Source organism: Sorex araneus, chromosome X (assembly GCF_027595985.1).
Source record: "Sorex araneus isolate mSorAra2 chromosome X, mSorAra2.pri, whole genome shotgun sequence".
NCBI lineage: Eukaryota > Metazoa > Chordata > Mammalia > Eulipotyphla > Soricidae > Sorex > Sorex araneus.
Genome location: NC_073313.1, coordinates 200,339,742 through 200,356,633, shown reverse-complemented (window position 1 = coordinate 200,356,633; position 16,892 = coordinate 200,339,742). Strand labels below are relative to the sequence as shown.

General features: G+C 34.7%; 1 protein-coding gene and 1 long non-coding RNA gene across 5 annotated transcripts in view; one reads left to right on the top strand and one right to left on the bottom strand.

Annotated features, from left to right (window-relative positions):
• Positions 1-16,892, bottom strand: part of LOC129399652 (uncharacterized) — a 149,171-nt gene that overhangs the window by 50,865 nt on the left and 81,414 nt on the right. For 3 of the 4 annotated variants that reach the window (XR_008627219.1, XR_008627218.1, XR_008627220.1), the window contains exon 4: positions 3,323-3,459. The exons of the other annotated variant lie outside the window; for it this stretch is intronic. This is a non-coding gene — a long non-coding RNA (uncharacterized LOC129399652). The remainder of the gene's footprint in view (positions 1-3,322; positions 3,460-16,892) is intronic. 4 annotated transcript variants of the gene reach the window in all.
• The window catches only part of SCN9A (sodium voltage-gated channel alpha subunit 9), a 182,069-nt gene that overhangs the window by 135,412 nt on the left and 29,765 nt on the right, over positions 1-16,892 (top strand). Inside the window, exons 18-19 of the mRNA XM_055120290.1 lie at positions 1,726-1,846; positions 14,090-14,244. Of these exons, the coding sequence (XP_054976265.1) occupies positions 1,726-1,846; positions 14,090-14,244 (276 nt within the window). The remainder of the gene's footprint in view (positions 1-1,725; positions 1,847-14,089; positions 14,245-16,892) is intronic.

Below are 16,892 nucleotides of genomic sequence, written 5' to 3'. Positions count from 1 at the left end.
TTGTCAAAATTCTAGAGTAATTATTTTTATAAGTTATTCATAAATTACTATAATTATAAAATCTTTGCTTATACTATGCCTTAATAATAGAATCATAGATTAAACCTATAATATTAATGTAAATTTATGTCACTGTGACTGTTGTCCCATTCATCGATTTGCTCAAGTGGACACCAGTAACGTTTCCATTGTGAGACTTGTTACTGATTTTGGCATATCAAATACGCCAGGGGTAGCTTGTCAGGCTCTGCCACGCGGGTGGGATACTCTCAGTAGCTTGCCGGGCTCTCTGAGAGGAACAGAGGAATCAAACCCGGGTCGACTGCATGCAAATGCCCTACTCGTTGTGCTATTGCTCCAATCCAAACATGCATAAAGTTAACTGGAAGAGTGTTTCTTCATTTTAAAACTTGTATTCTAAATAATTAAGCTGTAATCTGAATAATTAAGGTGTAAACTGCCGACCAGGGTTCGATACCTCCATTTCTCTCGGAGATCCCAGCAAGCTACTGAGAGTATCTCGCCCACACAGCAGAGCCTGGCGAGCTACCCATGGCATATTCAATTTGCCAAAACCAGTAACAAGTCTCACAATGGAGACATTACTGGTGCCCTCTCAAGCAAATCGATGAACAAAAAGATGACAGTGATACAGTGATACATTCACATGTCATTTAGCAAATGAAAACAAAAATGACCTTTTCCATTGAGGTTCTGCTTTATACCTTATAAAACAATAGTAGGAAAATTTGGCAAAGTTTTGCTACAATTTCTGTATGTATTTTTTTCAAAAGTATTCTGTGTATTTGTATGTGTGTAAATGCTGTGTTTGATCATAAAGTTCTGCGTGGGAAAAAGTTTTGTCATATGATCAATTGCATGATCATAATGTGTTTGATCATAAAGTTCTGCGTGGGAAAAAGTTTTGTCATATGATCAATTGCATGATCATAATGTTCATTTTCTCATGTGTTAGTATGCCATTTAACTTCATTGAATATTTGTTTCAGACTTTACATGTGGTCCTCACTTCAGTAGCCACTATCTCTCAACATTAAAAATAATACTTGAATCTTTTTACTATATTCTGAAAGTATGTGGTTAAAATGGGTAGTGTTGAATGAGATAATTGCTATGATCTTTGACATTTGATTGTAATACATTATTTGACTTTCAGGCCTTATATCTATATTATCCTGTTGCATATTCTTGAATCCAAGACATAATGGATGAAATAAATTTGAATTTCATTTCATTCTGTTTTTCAAAGCTTTTCTGCCAGCCATCAGATCTGTTCTTAGTTGTTAATCTTTGGCATTTTGGCACCTGTGTATCATAATTGTGGCTGTTTTGGTTGTTATAAAATATTAAATATTTATACACACAAATTTATATAGAAAATTTAAGTGTCCGATACTTTGCTAATTCCATGGTTTTCATAATTATATCACTTTATGCTCATTTGATTAAATAATTGCTTGCTAGCATAATGTGATTAAACTATTTTTCACAGGATGTGTAGATAGAAAGATCAAGCATAGATATTGTCAGGTTACTTGACCTCAATGTGTATGCCTGTAATTTTGATGACCATCATATTGTGAGTCTTTTTCCATTATACTGTGCATGATTCTTCTTATTAAAAAAATCCATGTGCAAGATTTGAATGAATCCTAAATGAACTATTTAGTGTGGGCAGTGACTTCTTTTTTTTTTTTTTTTTAGAGACCCAACCGATCAAGTTCCTCTGAATGTAGCACTGTTGATAATCCTCTGCCAGGAGAAGGAGAAGAAGCAGAGGCCGAACCTGTAAATACAGATGAGCCAGAGGCCTGTTTTACAGATGGTAAGAGAAAAATTGAGACCGTATTTAACATGCATTTGCAAATTATTTGAACTTTGCCTTAAAACCCAATCCTTTCCATTGTTGTTTAGCAAAAAGAAGACCTTGCTATGCTTAATTCAGCCATAATTCCATAACTAAGAGATAGTTCCTAGAGCTATTAGCTTTAGTTTCTACATGTGTAAAAGTAATTTGCGATGTCAGTGTGTGATATTTTAAATGTCGCCATTGAAGAATGTTCATGTATCTCATTTTAGATTCTTAACGCATATACCAACTCCATAATATCATTAGAATGCAGCCTAATAGAATAGATACTATTACTCTACTTACCAAAATTTAAGCTACAAAAAAACTCTTGGGAAAAATTCTGATGTGCTATTCACCATTGTCAGTTCCAGAATTCATCCTTACCTTGGTTTCTGGACAATCATCTACATTTTTGCTTTTTGACATGCTTGAGAGTTCTGCATTTCTTAAACATCTCGAGTTTAAAGAGCTTAGAACAAACTTTAGTGGAATTTCCCCTATATCATCAATGACTTCCTCTATTCTTTATCTCATTTTCTGAAATCATGATCTTCCTCTCAACTCAAGTGAAACTTGAGTTAGTTGTATTAACTTCCTTTTGAGCCACATATTGACTATAAAACCCACAGATCAGTCATAATCCCTAGGGTGAACCACAAGACCTTCAGGGAATCTTTATGCACACTAAAATTCGAGAACCAATCGGTAGTCTCTAACTTGGTATAGAAAGTCCTGGGCACATGCTCTCAGTCTGTCCTATTCTAATGGCACCTTTTTATCATTGCTTTTTACTTTCTGCCTACTGGATTTCTTACTACTAGAGTTTTTCAGGAATTATTTTCAAAACTGACTTTGAAATTTACCTCCAAAAGTACACATACTTTTTGTTTTGCTTCGTTTTGTTTTGGAGCACACCTGGTGGTGCTCAGGAGTTACTTCTGGCTCTGTACTCTGAGATCACTCTTGGCAGATGCCAGGCACTTTATGAGGTGCTGAGGATCAACCTCGGTAAGCTGTATGCAGCACAAACACCCTGCTTGCTGTACTCTTGCTCTAGTCCCAGTTTACACCTTTGTCTAAAGATGTAATGTATCATCTAAATTAAAAACAAAAAACTAGAGTAAAGTAGCAGTTTAATATCATTTAGGTTATGGAGCTGAGAGGTGACTCAGTGTAGAGTACATATCTTAAATGTCTAAAGCCCTGGGTTTTACCTGCTATCAGCCCTCTCTGGGACCTTATATACATTTTGAAATCTTATAACTCGTCTCCTCTGTGAGATTTGAGAACCGTATAAATATATCATAGGAATATTGAGATCGAAAGAGGTTACACTTACAAATTAATTAGCACAGCACCCATCTTCATTCTTTTACTTTCTTTACTGCTTTTAAAGTCATTTGTCTATCTTATCTTGAAGCTATGACAGCACTTATGCTAATTACTCACTGTCTACTTCTGGGCTTGCCTTCAGATGCAGACGTTTTTGTCAAAATTATTGACTTTCTTTCATTTTTCGAGATTTTGTGCAGTCAGTCTTCTTTTTTATTCAGGCAGTAAACAAAATGGCTGGCAAATTGAGATATCTATAAAATAATATCAGCATATAAATGTTTTAAATATAAGAAAAATTGCATTAGATTAAATAAGCAAATCCTTGTATTTAATTGGTATAAATATTGTCTTTGCTAAAATTATTATCATATGCTAAAAAATTTTAGGTGTTGATATGAAAGAAATTTCAAAATTACAGTAGCCTTACCAAAATCTTTCCCAGTTTACTATTTAGAATCATGTAAACTTAAATCTCTACAATGCTACCAAGACTTCTCTATTCATCTTAGTAATAACTCTGTCCTATAAATCTCAGATAATTATAAGAAATTTAGCTTATTAGAAAATTCTATGGCTTCCTATTCCCAAAAAGACTTCTGAAAAATATAAACTATGTACAGAAAATATTAGTGCTGACTGTAGTTATTGTCTTACTGAGATGAAGCCTTACAGACTATTTTAATCTTAAAAAATCAATGATATTAATATAATAATTCTGAGATTATTCAGAATTTGTAAAATATAGTATAGAACCGATATTTTGGAAACATTTTAGTGAACGTTGCACCACTAAAAATTTTCTGAAGGCCAAAGAAATGAATAAGTTCTAGAGGTGTAATGTACAACATGACTACAGTTAACAATACCTTATTATCTACTTGAAATTTGAAAAGGTATATAGATCTTGCATGTTCTCAGCATGTATACACACATATAAAAGAAATTGGTGGTTATGTGAGATCATGTACATGCTAACTTAATTACAGTGATTATTTGACAATATACTTATACCACAGTATCGGATTATACACTTTAAATATGTATAGTATTTAATTATTAGTCATTCCTTAGTAAATCTGAGGAAAAGAAGAAACAAAAGTCAGCCAATAAAGATAGAAGTCAGACTGGTAGTTTCTTTCAGAGGTACAGATTAGAGAATGGCATGAGAATACTTTATGAATGGTAGAATATATATTCATGCACATAGTTTTATAGATGTAACTGTTACATGTTTATATACACAACTCTATTACATGTCTATCCATATGAGTAAATGCTATGCTATATGTACATTCTATTTCGATAAATTTTTTAATTTCGATAAATTTTTTAATTTAAAAGTAATTTGAAAAAATTTTACTGAGAACCTGCACCTTTGAATGGTATGACTTTGAGCAGCTGTAGTTCATTAGAGACTTCATACCTTTCAAACTTTCATTCATTAATCTTTAATTCAGATAATCTTCAAATACCTTCATATGCCAGGTTGAGGCTTATGCAACAAAAAGCAGCAATGTTTCTTGCTCAAACAAATTTGTAATTATATAGAAGGTCAGAAAAGTGATTCAGGTTGTGGAGAACTAAAAAGAAAAGGTAGATTCCAACCTTATGTCATATAAATGGAGTAGTCAGAGAAGACTTTTCTTTAAAAGTAACGAAGAAAAGTGAAATAGTGCATGCAAATACATGGAGGCAGAATATTTTAATCATAGTAAGGAAGGTTCATACTCTGGGGGTGGGATGTCTACCGTTTGAGGTAAATCTTGGGAGCAGTGTTAGTAGAATAGATTGAGAGATGGACAAGTGAAATCTGGAATCAGAGTCATAGTAGAGACTAGATCACAAGGGCTTTATTGATAACTTATTTAAAAGTCTGTAACATGTTATCTAAAAAGTAGATGCATGAATAGCAAGGACAGAAACCGGGAGACTTCTCGAATGTTGCCCCAGTAATCTAGGTAAAAAATGATGGGAGCTTTGGGGCTAGAGAGATAGTACAGCAGACTATCTTGCTTTGCATGCAGCGTACCCTACTTCAAGTTTGATTTCTGATAATCCATACTGTTCTCTGAGCCCCACCAGGAGTGATCAGTGAGAGCAAAGACAGGAGTAAGCATTGAGCACCACTAAATGTACTCTGCTCCCCTAACCCCGCCACCCACAAAAAAAAGAGATGGTGGGAACTTAGACTAGTGGTGTAGTACTGAGAATTCTGAAAATGTGAGATTCAGAGCATTTTGATGTTAAAACTGAAAATATTTGCCTATGGAGTGTTCTATGGTAGCCTGTGAAAGAGAAGTCTAAAATGAACCCAAATTTGGGGCCTCAGGAAGTATAAATTCATAGTTTTCTCATGAAGTATTCAAAAATGAGTGGGCTTATCTAGATAGGAGTGGAAAGCTTGATTTATTTCCATTGCTAATGGTGTTTTTTTCTCCCGTTCGTACTAAATCTATAAGTACCTACCTGGAACCACTGACAGTTTAGAGAGTATTTGGCTTCCAGAGATTTTTTGTTATCTGAAGATGAAATAAAATCAAAGGAAGCATTGATAGTTAATTCAGAGTAATTGTGCTTTTACTGCAGATGAATGCTGAAATGGTTGTTTACTATCTCAAGCACATTGATCCTTTTCAAATGTATAAATATCATTTTCCTCATGTGTTATTGGTTTCTTCCTTCTCTATCCTTTCTCTACCCTTTTAAGTCATATTTTTTATTTCTATTCAACTAGTGTTATCTCTCGAGACTTTAGACTTTTTTATTGATCTGACATTGCTTTCTACTCTCTTTAAAAATTCCAAATATCTTGGTAATCTCTAAAACTATGAATACAATATGACTCTTCGATTATTCTTGATTTATATTATTTTTGGATTCTGAATTATTAAATTACAAAATCAGGATTATCTTGTGAGAAGAATATCCTTCTTCTCTTAAAATAATGTACTATTTGCTAATTTGACAGGGAGAAGCAACGTCTCCCACAAAATGTCCTTGAGTTTATCAACTCAGTAAAAATAACAATTAATTTTAACTTAATGCTATAGCAAGCTCCTTTATAACTTCTATTGGTCATGTTAAAAAATTTTGCAGAAACCAAAATATCTGTTTTATGTTATTTAGAATTTTAAAAAATGAGTAATTTTTCAAAAAAATCTTAATTTAACTTATGTTGTTATATATTTTATTAATGAATGAAAGCTTCTTGGAAGAAGTAAATGCTTCATGTTTTAGAGCATCAGTGTAACATGATGAAACCAAGGACAAACTTTATGTAATGTATCACGAGAGCAAGTTACTGAAAACACCCCAAAGTAATAGTATTTACCCATGGGAACCCATTAAAATGTTTGAGAGGTTCTCTGTTTTGTTTACATTTAATTAACAGTTTTTAAAAAAGGTGTGATAACGTTGCTAACCAGGTAGGTAAGATATCTCTTGGGATATAGCTTTGCATAAAAGTCAGACAGGGATTGATTGAGCACTTTTGCCTTAAAGTAAGAGAAAAACCCTTTGAGGTTTGATAAATCATAAGGGCAATATTTATAAACCTATATTTCAGATCAAAATTTTACTTTTTAATTAGAATATATAATTATATTGTCTTAATCATAAAATTTAATTTTAAGACTGATAAATGGTGTTTGGAGTGAGTACAAGGGTTTTATTGCCTTGCATATAGCCAATCCCACATTAACATACGGTATCATGTGGTCCCCAAACATTTCCAGAAGTGACTCCAAAGCAAAGAGGCAGGGCCAGCCCTCTGAGCACCACTGGGTGTGACCCAAATGTCACTCCAAACACACACACACACACACACACACACACACACACACACACACGACTGACAAAAACAAACCCTAGCCAAAAGAATCTTAACCAAAATAATAACATTTTTTTTTCTGGTTGTTATATTTGAGGAGGGCAAATTCATTCTTGCATAAAATTTGTTTTTAAGATTAAAAAAAATTTAAAGTCGACTGAAGAGATAGTACAATGAGTATGATGCTTGTCTTGCATGTGGCCAACCTGGGTTTGATTCTTGATAGAATGAGGGTACCAGATATGGTTCCTGAACAATGGGAGGAGTGATTACTGAGTGCAGAGCCAGTTGTAAGCCCTTGAACATCATGTAGTTGGGCACAAACAAAAAAATTCTTAATATTCAAACTTTAATTAATTATTTTGGTTTGGGAGCCACACCTGGTGGTGCTCAAGTCTTACTCTTGTAACTGTGCTCAGGAACCACTCCTGATGGACTCGAGGAGCCATGTTGGATGCCGAGGATATAACCCCGGTCACCTGTGTATACGGCAAGCACCGTACTCTGTGTACTATCACTCCAGCCATCCTAAACTTAATTTAATGTGAAAATTGTTCTATGTTAAATTCTAAATTTTTCTACTTTTTATGTTGTTTTATGCTGACAGTCGATCTTATAGTCCATTTTTGCTCCTTGACTTTTATAAAATTTCATACCATTTCATAAAATTTTTCATCATACTAAATATACTTAGGAAACAATTATTTTAGAATAATAAATATAGATTAAATAGACCATGTTAACAAAACTTTGCTGTTATGTAAATAAAGCCATTTATTTATTATTGCTTAGTAAATTTTAGAGATTGTTTACAGAAAGTACTTCTGTTCTAAATCAATTCTGCATAGTATTTATTTATTTATTTATTTATTTTGATTTTGGATCAAGCTGGCAGAATTCAGGCCTTATTGCTGGCTCTCACTCAGGAATTACTCCAGGTGGTGCTTGGAGAACCATATGGAATGCCAGGGATTGAACCCGGGTCAGCAATATGCATGGCAAACACCCTATCTGCTGTACAATCACTCTGGTGCTCAAGCATTTTAAAGTGTGTCACTGTCACTGTCACTGTCATCCCATTGCTCATTGATTTGTTTGAGCAGGCACCAGTAACATCTCTCATTGAGAGACTTATTGTTACTGTTTTTGTAGAGGACTATTAAGAACTGCTAGCAGAAAGACAAAAGAGGTAAGGTTTTAGCCTTCTAGGAAGTTAGGAGATTCCAGAAAGAACAAGAACACATTAAATATACATAATGACAAAAACATTAAGATTTGAAAGTAAAGCATAGCTTATAAACCTTACTATAGAGTGCAAAATTAAAATGCTAGGCAATACCTTATATTAATAGGATCAATGAACTAAATTTTCTCCAAAGTGGAGAAGAAAGCCATAATGACATTGTCTAAAAGGTATAGTTTATCAAGACAAACCTAGTTTTGTTATTACAGGGTATATAGATTATGATGACCTGAAGTCACTTAACACAATTTCATATACAGAATTTAGCACATAGTCGTATACAGATATTTTTTTCCTTTTTGAGTCATACCCGGTGATGCACAGGGATCACTTCTGGCTCTGCACTCAGGAATTACCCCTGATGGTGCTCAGGGGACCATATGAGATGCTGCCTGCAATGTAAACCCGCTGTGCTATCACTCCAGCCCCCTATACAGATTTTGATATCTGAATCTATGACTGAAATATGTACAGTTTCATTAGCAATATTCTTCAATTTTGAAAAAAAATTTGTACCATAAGTTTAATAATAGCAATCAGAGTTCCAGAAAATGCCAAAGTGCTCTCCTACTTTCTCTCCAAGTGAGGTTTTTCATATAAAATTTTCAAAAGAAAAATGAACTGTAGTTCCTCTCTTGAAAGTCTTTTTTTTTTCCAAGTAATCTGATTGCTTATATTTAAAGAACTTTCAACATTTTAAATTTTAATTCTTTAAACTCTCACTTATCCTTCTGGCCTCTCTTGTTTATGCCTCAGCTCACCATTTATCCCCTGGCATCTGGCTTCAGCCTTCTCTACGTGGCATCAGGCTTCAGCCTTTCCAACTCCTTGCTCCTTTCAAAGTTTTCCTTCCATCTCTTTCAGTAAATGCCAGTAAATGTTTAACAATCAGTTCTCAAAAAAAATTATCATACAATTTTTAATGAATTTCACTGATATAAAGGATATGTGACACATACTTTATAAATAACATAAACAAATTTATCTGTTCTTTGTTCCTATAGCTCATTGATTCCTACAGGGCAACCGCTTCTTTTTAATGTTGCCAAAATTTTGTATTTGTGGACAGCCAATTATTGCAATTGAGAATAAGTATTGATATGATTGGTGGTTGGTATCACATGGTTGATATTTTCATTAATTTAATTGTTACTTTAAAGTGTCTACTATCAGTCAATTCTTCTTTTTGTACAAATTAATTTTTGTTATAGCTTAGATAAACATTGTTATGATAGTGTTGAAGTTTATGTTATTGGTGTACCTCACTACCACAGAGTACCCAAGTACTCAAGCTGCTCCACCATTGTCTCTTTATCACTTAGCAGTATGTGAAAAGGAAACAAAGAGGACATGTGTTATAACTTCGCTCATTCAACAATGACATGAACAAATTTTTGCTGAACCAGATATTTTAAATATTGAATAAAAATAGAATGGTTCCTAATACTTTAGCAATGACCGCGTGTCAATCACAGTGTATTGGCTACAAACATGACGGTTTTTACTGTTTTACTAATATTTCCTACATCACTGTCATAAATATACTCCAAAAGATCAACAAGCTGTGTCTTCAGCATTTGAATTTTGTAGTGTGACAATTCCCAACATGCTGAGAGGATGTGACTGAATGTGGAATTGGATATAGATTCATAGCATTGTAACTGCGTACATATCCTACACTTGTATATATCCACCATCCAAATAGAATTAGAAGCATACTCCAGAATATATATAATAGTAAATTTTGGCCACATGATTGGTACTTAGTATTTATCACCTTTTAAAAAGTGAATTAACTACGGTTCTATTGAATTTAAGTTAAGCACATCTACTCAATTTAAGTTAAACTCATTACCATTGATTATATGAATGGCCTGTATTCAGTCAGTTAAAGGCCTGATAGAATGAAGACTAACCTGTCCCAAATGTGAAGGAAATCTGCCTATAGACTGCCTTTATATGAAAACTACTACTCCTTGGAGTCTTCAACCTGCCAGCCTACCCTTTCAGAATTTAGACTGGCCAAGTAAACATAGCCAGTTGGTTAAGTAAATCAACTTAACCAATTCCTTTACTTTTTTTCCCCCCTGGCTTTGGATCACATCTGATGGTACTCAAGGGTTACTACTTGCTTTGTATACTCAAGAATTACTCTTGGCAGTGCTCATCCCTTATGGGATGCTGTTGGGCACATGCAAGGCAATCGCTGTACCCACCGTACTCTCTCTCCAGCCTTAATCAATTCTAAACCTCTCTCATATATACCCTCATATAAACACAAATAGACATACATGCTTTGTTTCTCTAGAGAATCCTGACTAAAACAAATGTAAGAAAAACATTGTTTATTGAATTTGAAAGATAGATCCATGGTTGTTCATTGTATGTATTTTTGAAATGATGCATGTGTTTTAAAATATTTATAGATGGTTGAGAAAGAACTTTAGAAACTTTTTGTTTGTTTGTTTTAATTTTGAAGTCATGCCTACCAGTGCTGGGAACCAAAGCTAGGATTCCTACATACACAGTATCCACTCCAGCCCTTTGAGATATCTCTAAGCACTAGAAAATTTCTTTTTAATTGTAGCATTAAACACTAAGCTTCACTTAATCTAGATCTAAAACAATAAGCAGCAAAATATATTGTATCACTTACATAGAAATAGGTCCTCATAAAACCGAAAATAAATTAATATGATTTTAAGTTTATATAGCTTATGTTTTCTAATGACTACTTTTAATAACAGGTCAGTGAAAGTAACCATAAATTACCAAGAGCCAGTCTGAGCTGCTTCCAGAATACCACTGAATTCTGTCCTTCAATATTCTGTTTGAGAATGTTCTAAACTTGATTTTCCCATCCTGAATCTAAGTACATTCTTTGTATAACCTCAAAAAATTCCTGATTTCACCTACCACACATATGATGATACATATAGAAATAATACATATTATTTTCTAGCCCAAATTTCCTTCACTGAGTTCTAGATTCACATCTCCAAGTATGTAAAGGATGTCTTTCTATGGAAGCTTCACAGGTATCTGAAACTTAAGACCTTCCAGTTAGCTCCTATTCAGTAGTCATTGTTTCATCACTGACATTCACCCAGCTGTTCTGGGCTTCTTTCTTATATGACACATCTAGTTAGTCACCAAATCCTTCTCATTTTACCTGTCACATTTGTCCTGATATTGTTATTGTTCTGGTTCTTCCAAAGTTGCCTTATCTCTCCCTTTCACTAGGGAGAATGAGCCAGAAAATGTTATGCTCTAATTCTATGTCTTTCTTCATTCCTTTTCTCTTCCAATTTATTTGCCACATGATGTTGGGTATATTAACAATAAACTGTCTCCGTCAGTCTCTCTTTATGATCCTTCACTTATTCTTCAGTGTGTATAGACTACTAACTAAAATTCTTAAGATAGGAGAAAATGTTTTCCATTTCTTTTTCTTCCTTTTCTTTTTCTCCATTTTTCACCTCTGATTCTTTATAAATATTTCCATCACAATTATGACCTGCTGGTAAGTAATTCCTTTACACAAAATATATTTCTGCCTATTTTCTTTGAATTCCACCCAAATCCTTTATTGGCTAAAAATTTAATTTAAACTTAGTCTCTCCTGTAATATTATTCTGCCTCCTTATCAAACTAAGTTATGTAACTTTTTCTACCACATTAATCCATGCATGGGTTATTTTAGTTGCTTTACGAAGTTATTCTCACTTGTTTGAAAATCTATCTTCGTAACCAAAAATAAGTCTCCCCAAAACCTGGTGTATGAACACAGCTGAGTGCATAGAAAATAGCATATTAAATAGAGAAATAAATGAATACATTATAAATGTTTTAACATAATATTCCTCAAGTTTACATATTGGCATATTTTAAACCAAGAATTCCAGTGAAGAAAATGCCTTACAGTTTTTTAAATAATTTTCTCTGCATATTCTAATAAATATTTTTTCTTTTTATTTTAAAGAGCTTTAACTAATCATAATATTATTTTATCTATTTTTCCAATCATGAATCACGAAAACCCCATTAATCACTGATTTCTCGGGCGGGCTCAGTAACCTCTCATTTTGTCCTTTCCCTGAGATCTTAGAAGGCTGTCTTGACTCAGTCCTCCCAAGGATGTCTCTGTCGCACTGGGGGCTCTTTCAGGGTCAGGGGAATGAGATACAGCTTGTTACTGGATTTACCATATGAATACTCCATGGGAAGCTTACAAGGCTGTCCCATGTGGGCAGGAAACTCTCAAAAGATTGCCAGTTTCTCCCAGAGGAAGAAGCAGGCTGCGCGGCCGCAAAGTGGCTGCGTGCTTCTGAGAGCTTGCTTTTAAGTCTCTCTCTGGATGTTGGCCATTGATGGGATTACACACACCTGGGTTCCTCTGCCGGTACCTTCATGCATGAGGCCTGTCCGAACGTGTGGAGAGGGGCCTCCAGCATGGCTGTAGCTAGGTTCCGGTGGACTTTTCCAAGGGACTTTGTAATATAGTGTAAGAATTATGAAATTATAGTGTAATTTCACATCAAAGAAAATTCATGAACAAAGAATGCCCTGAGTTGTGTTTTTTCTTCAGATTTTAGTTCATTTATTCATACATCAAATAATAATTGAATGTTCATCATTTAACAGCATGATGTTAAGAGAGCAATAATCAACCCATGGTAAAGCATATTCCTCACATGTATGAGACTCTAGGTTCAACCAAAACTGAAGATTGCAATAAAGAAAAAATAGTAGCTGGACAAAATTAGATAATAGCATTTTGATCCCTGCTCCCATCAAGAGTAATCCTTGAGCCAAGTGTCAAGATAAAAATCCTGATCACCACCCAAATACCAAGAAAACACAAGCAAAGTGATTTGAACAGTGTTACAAACACAAACAACCCCATCCAAAATATGGGTGAAAGATATCAACAGATATCAACAGAAACTTCCTCAAGGAAGATAGAGAGGGACTGGAGTGTTAGTACAGCAGGTAGAGAATTTTTCTTCCACACAGCTGACAAAGGTTAATTCCTGGCACCCTATATGGTGCCCCTGAGCCTCTCCTGGGGTGATCAAAGATGTACAAAATAGACTGTATCACTTATCACTTATCCTCAGGAAAGTGCAAATCAAAGCACCGGTGAGCTATCACCTCACACCAGTGAGACTGACACACATCACAGGAACAAATGCAACCAGTGTTGGCCTGAATGTGAGGGGAAAGGGACCCTCATTCACTGCTGGTGGGAATGTTGACTGGTTCAGCCTTTTTGAAAAGCTATATGACACACAGTGATCTCTCTCATATACCAGATGTGAAGAAACATAGTAGTGGAATAATTGAAAAAATGTCTAAAGTCACCAGAAATTGAGAACTGGTCTTCAGGAGGAAGACTATCACAGGGGTGGGGCTTGACAGGTGGGAGGATCGTACTAGAACACAGATAGAGGAACACCCTGGTAGAGTGTTGCTGGAATGTTTTATGTATAAAATCTTACCATTAACAGGTTTGTGAGCCAGAGTATCTGAAATAAAATTTCTTAAAATAGAATACAGTATGTTAAATAATAACCTGTCACCACTAAGAAAATACCATGAACACTTAGGAAAACCCAGAAGGTAACATTCAAATTGAATCTATTTGAAGATGTATGTGGAAGTTTGGGAAATTATTTGGTTGAAGGAACAGCATAGAAAATTTTTGGCTGAAGGAACGACATTCAACAATGCATCTAAGCACATTTTAAAATAAATATATTGATATTTATTCTGAATATCAATTTTATGTACATGTCTTTCTTGGCAGGTTGTGTTAGGAGGTTCCCATGCTGCCAAGTTAACATAGAATCAGGGAAAGGAAGAATCTGGTGGAACATCAGGAAAACGTGCTACAGAATAGTTGAACACAGTTGGTTTGAAAGTTTCATTGTTCTCATGATCCTGCTCAGCAGTGGTGCTCTGGTAAGTGATCTAACGCTAAGGCAATATGTTTATTAGGTTAGTATTTTAGGGATGAGTAGTAAATAAAAATATTACAACAAATCATTTTAACAAAAGTTCAATCTCTGTGGTTGAAATCAAGACATAGCAAATATTTAATGTACACTCCTACCTCTCAGTCATTCTTCTTGCTGCTCTGAAAAGATGGGAAAGACTTGAAGAAATTTAGAGACAACTAGGGGAGAAGTGTGTATTGATTATAGAATATGTATGCATTTATAAGTGCAAAATATGTTAGGGCTCCAGAGCAAGAACTCTTGCCTGCCTGGGGCTTCAGAAAGGAAGAAAGGTAGATGATGTTTTTACAAGATCTAGAAAGATTACTGGGAATTAAATAGGCAAAGTGGGTTGAGAGGAACAAGTTACAATGTAAAAACTTTAAAGGCTCTAGAATTTAAAAGGTAGTCAAAATTTTGAAAGTTTCCAAATGTGAATAGTTCATACCAAGTGGAAATGAAAAGAAACAATAGCCTCTGAGAAAATAACTAAGTTTACTTAAAGTTTAAAAGGGGGAGAAGCTGTATCACTGTATCACTGTCATCCCTTATCACTGTATGGCTGTTGGTCGGTCATCAATTTGCTTGAGCAGGCGCCAGGAACGTCTCCATTCATCCCTGTCACGTGCTGCTGTAGCCTGATGGCATATTGGGGGCTCTTTCAGGGTCAGGGGAATGAGAACCGTCATTGTTACTGTTTTGGGCATATCGAGTATGCCATGGGTAGCTTGCCAGGCTCTGCCATGGTACATGACTACTCGGGGAGAAGCATAAGGAAAACGTCTTATGGACTGTAGTGGAGGATTACTGACACTTTGGTGGTAGGCATGGAGTGGTAATATTGTACCCCAAAATATAAGAATGTTTATATTCTTCTTGTAAACTAATTTAAGCTCAGAAAATTAATAATTTTTCAACGTTGTCTTTTAAATTTTGAACTGTAGAATGTGGTGTGGAGAGAAAAGCAAATACAGGTGATGTGGTCAGAATATTGTGAAAAAGATAGGCAGTGTTATGAGCGTGTTGCATGTTGTCATAAGGGAAAATAGACACTAGTTTTAGGGTGAGAATGTGGTATCTTGTACATGTACTAACAACCTTCTATAAAGATTGAAGGAATAAAGAGTTATATTTACCCTGAACTTTTTCTTCTTTCTATTTTTTTTTCTGTTGACACTAAAGGAGAGGAGCTATTAGAAGTCCACTTCTAACTAAATGTCACTGAAAATTCCTTTATACTAAAAAACAACAAGCAAAAGAACTTTGTAAATTGTATCACAGTAATTTTTGGATTCATCAATAAGGGTCTGGGACTTGTTTTTACTTTACTTAAAATAGAACAGGTTGAAGCACATACTTTACATGGTGATGACCTGAATTTGACCCCTGGCACCTTATGTCCCCCTGAACTGTCAGGAGTAATACCCTGAGCATTGAATAGGTAGCCCCTGAACACTATTAGATGTGGCCTTGAAAAGCAAAGTAGCACTGCTCTGTAGCACTGTCGTCCCATTGTTCATCGATTTGCTGGAGCAGGCACCAGTAACGTCTCCACTGTGAGACTTTTTGTTACCGTTTTTGGCATACTGAATATGCCATGGATAGCTTGCTAGGTTTTTCTGTGGAAGCCAAAGTAAAAAAATAAAATAAGTTAGCCTGACACTGTTTCATGGAAGCTATGAAACCTCTGAGCCCAAGACATTGCTAATTATAGTGTGGAAGGCAGTATGGACTTTCACATATTTCTGTTGATTTTCCCTTATTTCCAAGACACAGATAGGCAGAGTATGAACCTAAAAGAATCCTACAGGATATTAGAATTACATTGAGTTAGGGCACTCAATACAAGCAGTAGCAACCTTGTTATTAATCTCGAAAAAAATCGCTATACCTCTTACTTCTACTTACAAAAGCTATACCAGAAAAATGGCCCCAAACATTGGCCTTACATTCTTGTTACACCTGACAAGAACATGTAGGGACACTCAGGACCCACTGTGGATTGCCAATCCTGACTAGTGTCTTCATTAAAAAGTAGAAGATACAATAAGAAAAATGCTACGTTTTCTATCCAGGGAATCTTGACACAGTTTTGTGAACATATACAATCAGTTTATTCCATGCTAAATCACATATATGACTGAGATTTTCATAAAGAAAAACAAAATAATTGAAGTTGTGTGTAATTCCTGTCCAAAATGTCTAAAAAGACAAATAATATTTGGAAGAAGGAGGACTTTTATTACTGAAATTGAAATATGAAGAATGAAAGGTCCTTCAAGAAACTGGCATTGGGGAGTTTGTCAAAGCAGCTGTTTTTAAAATGCCTATCTTTAAATAAAAAGCTTTATCTCTGATACAGTATATTCCGTGTTTCAAAATTTTCAGATAGATTTTCCTTTAACTTTTAAACAATAGAGTGACATCATGGTAGTTTTCTTATTATACCAATGAGATGGTAATTGCAGAGTTTAAAAGTTGCTTCAGGACACAAAAGGTAATGTGGCCACAACTGAGGTCTTAAGATTAAAGCCAATTATGCTAAGTGTCCTCAGAAACACAAGTATGTACAAGATAATCAATAAATGAGTAGTAACTAAAATGAGGAACACT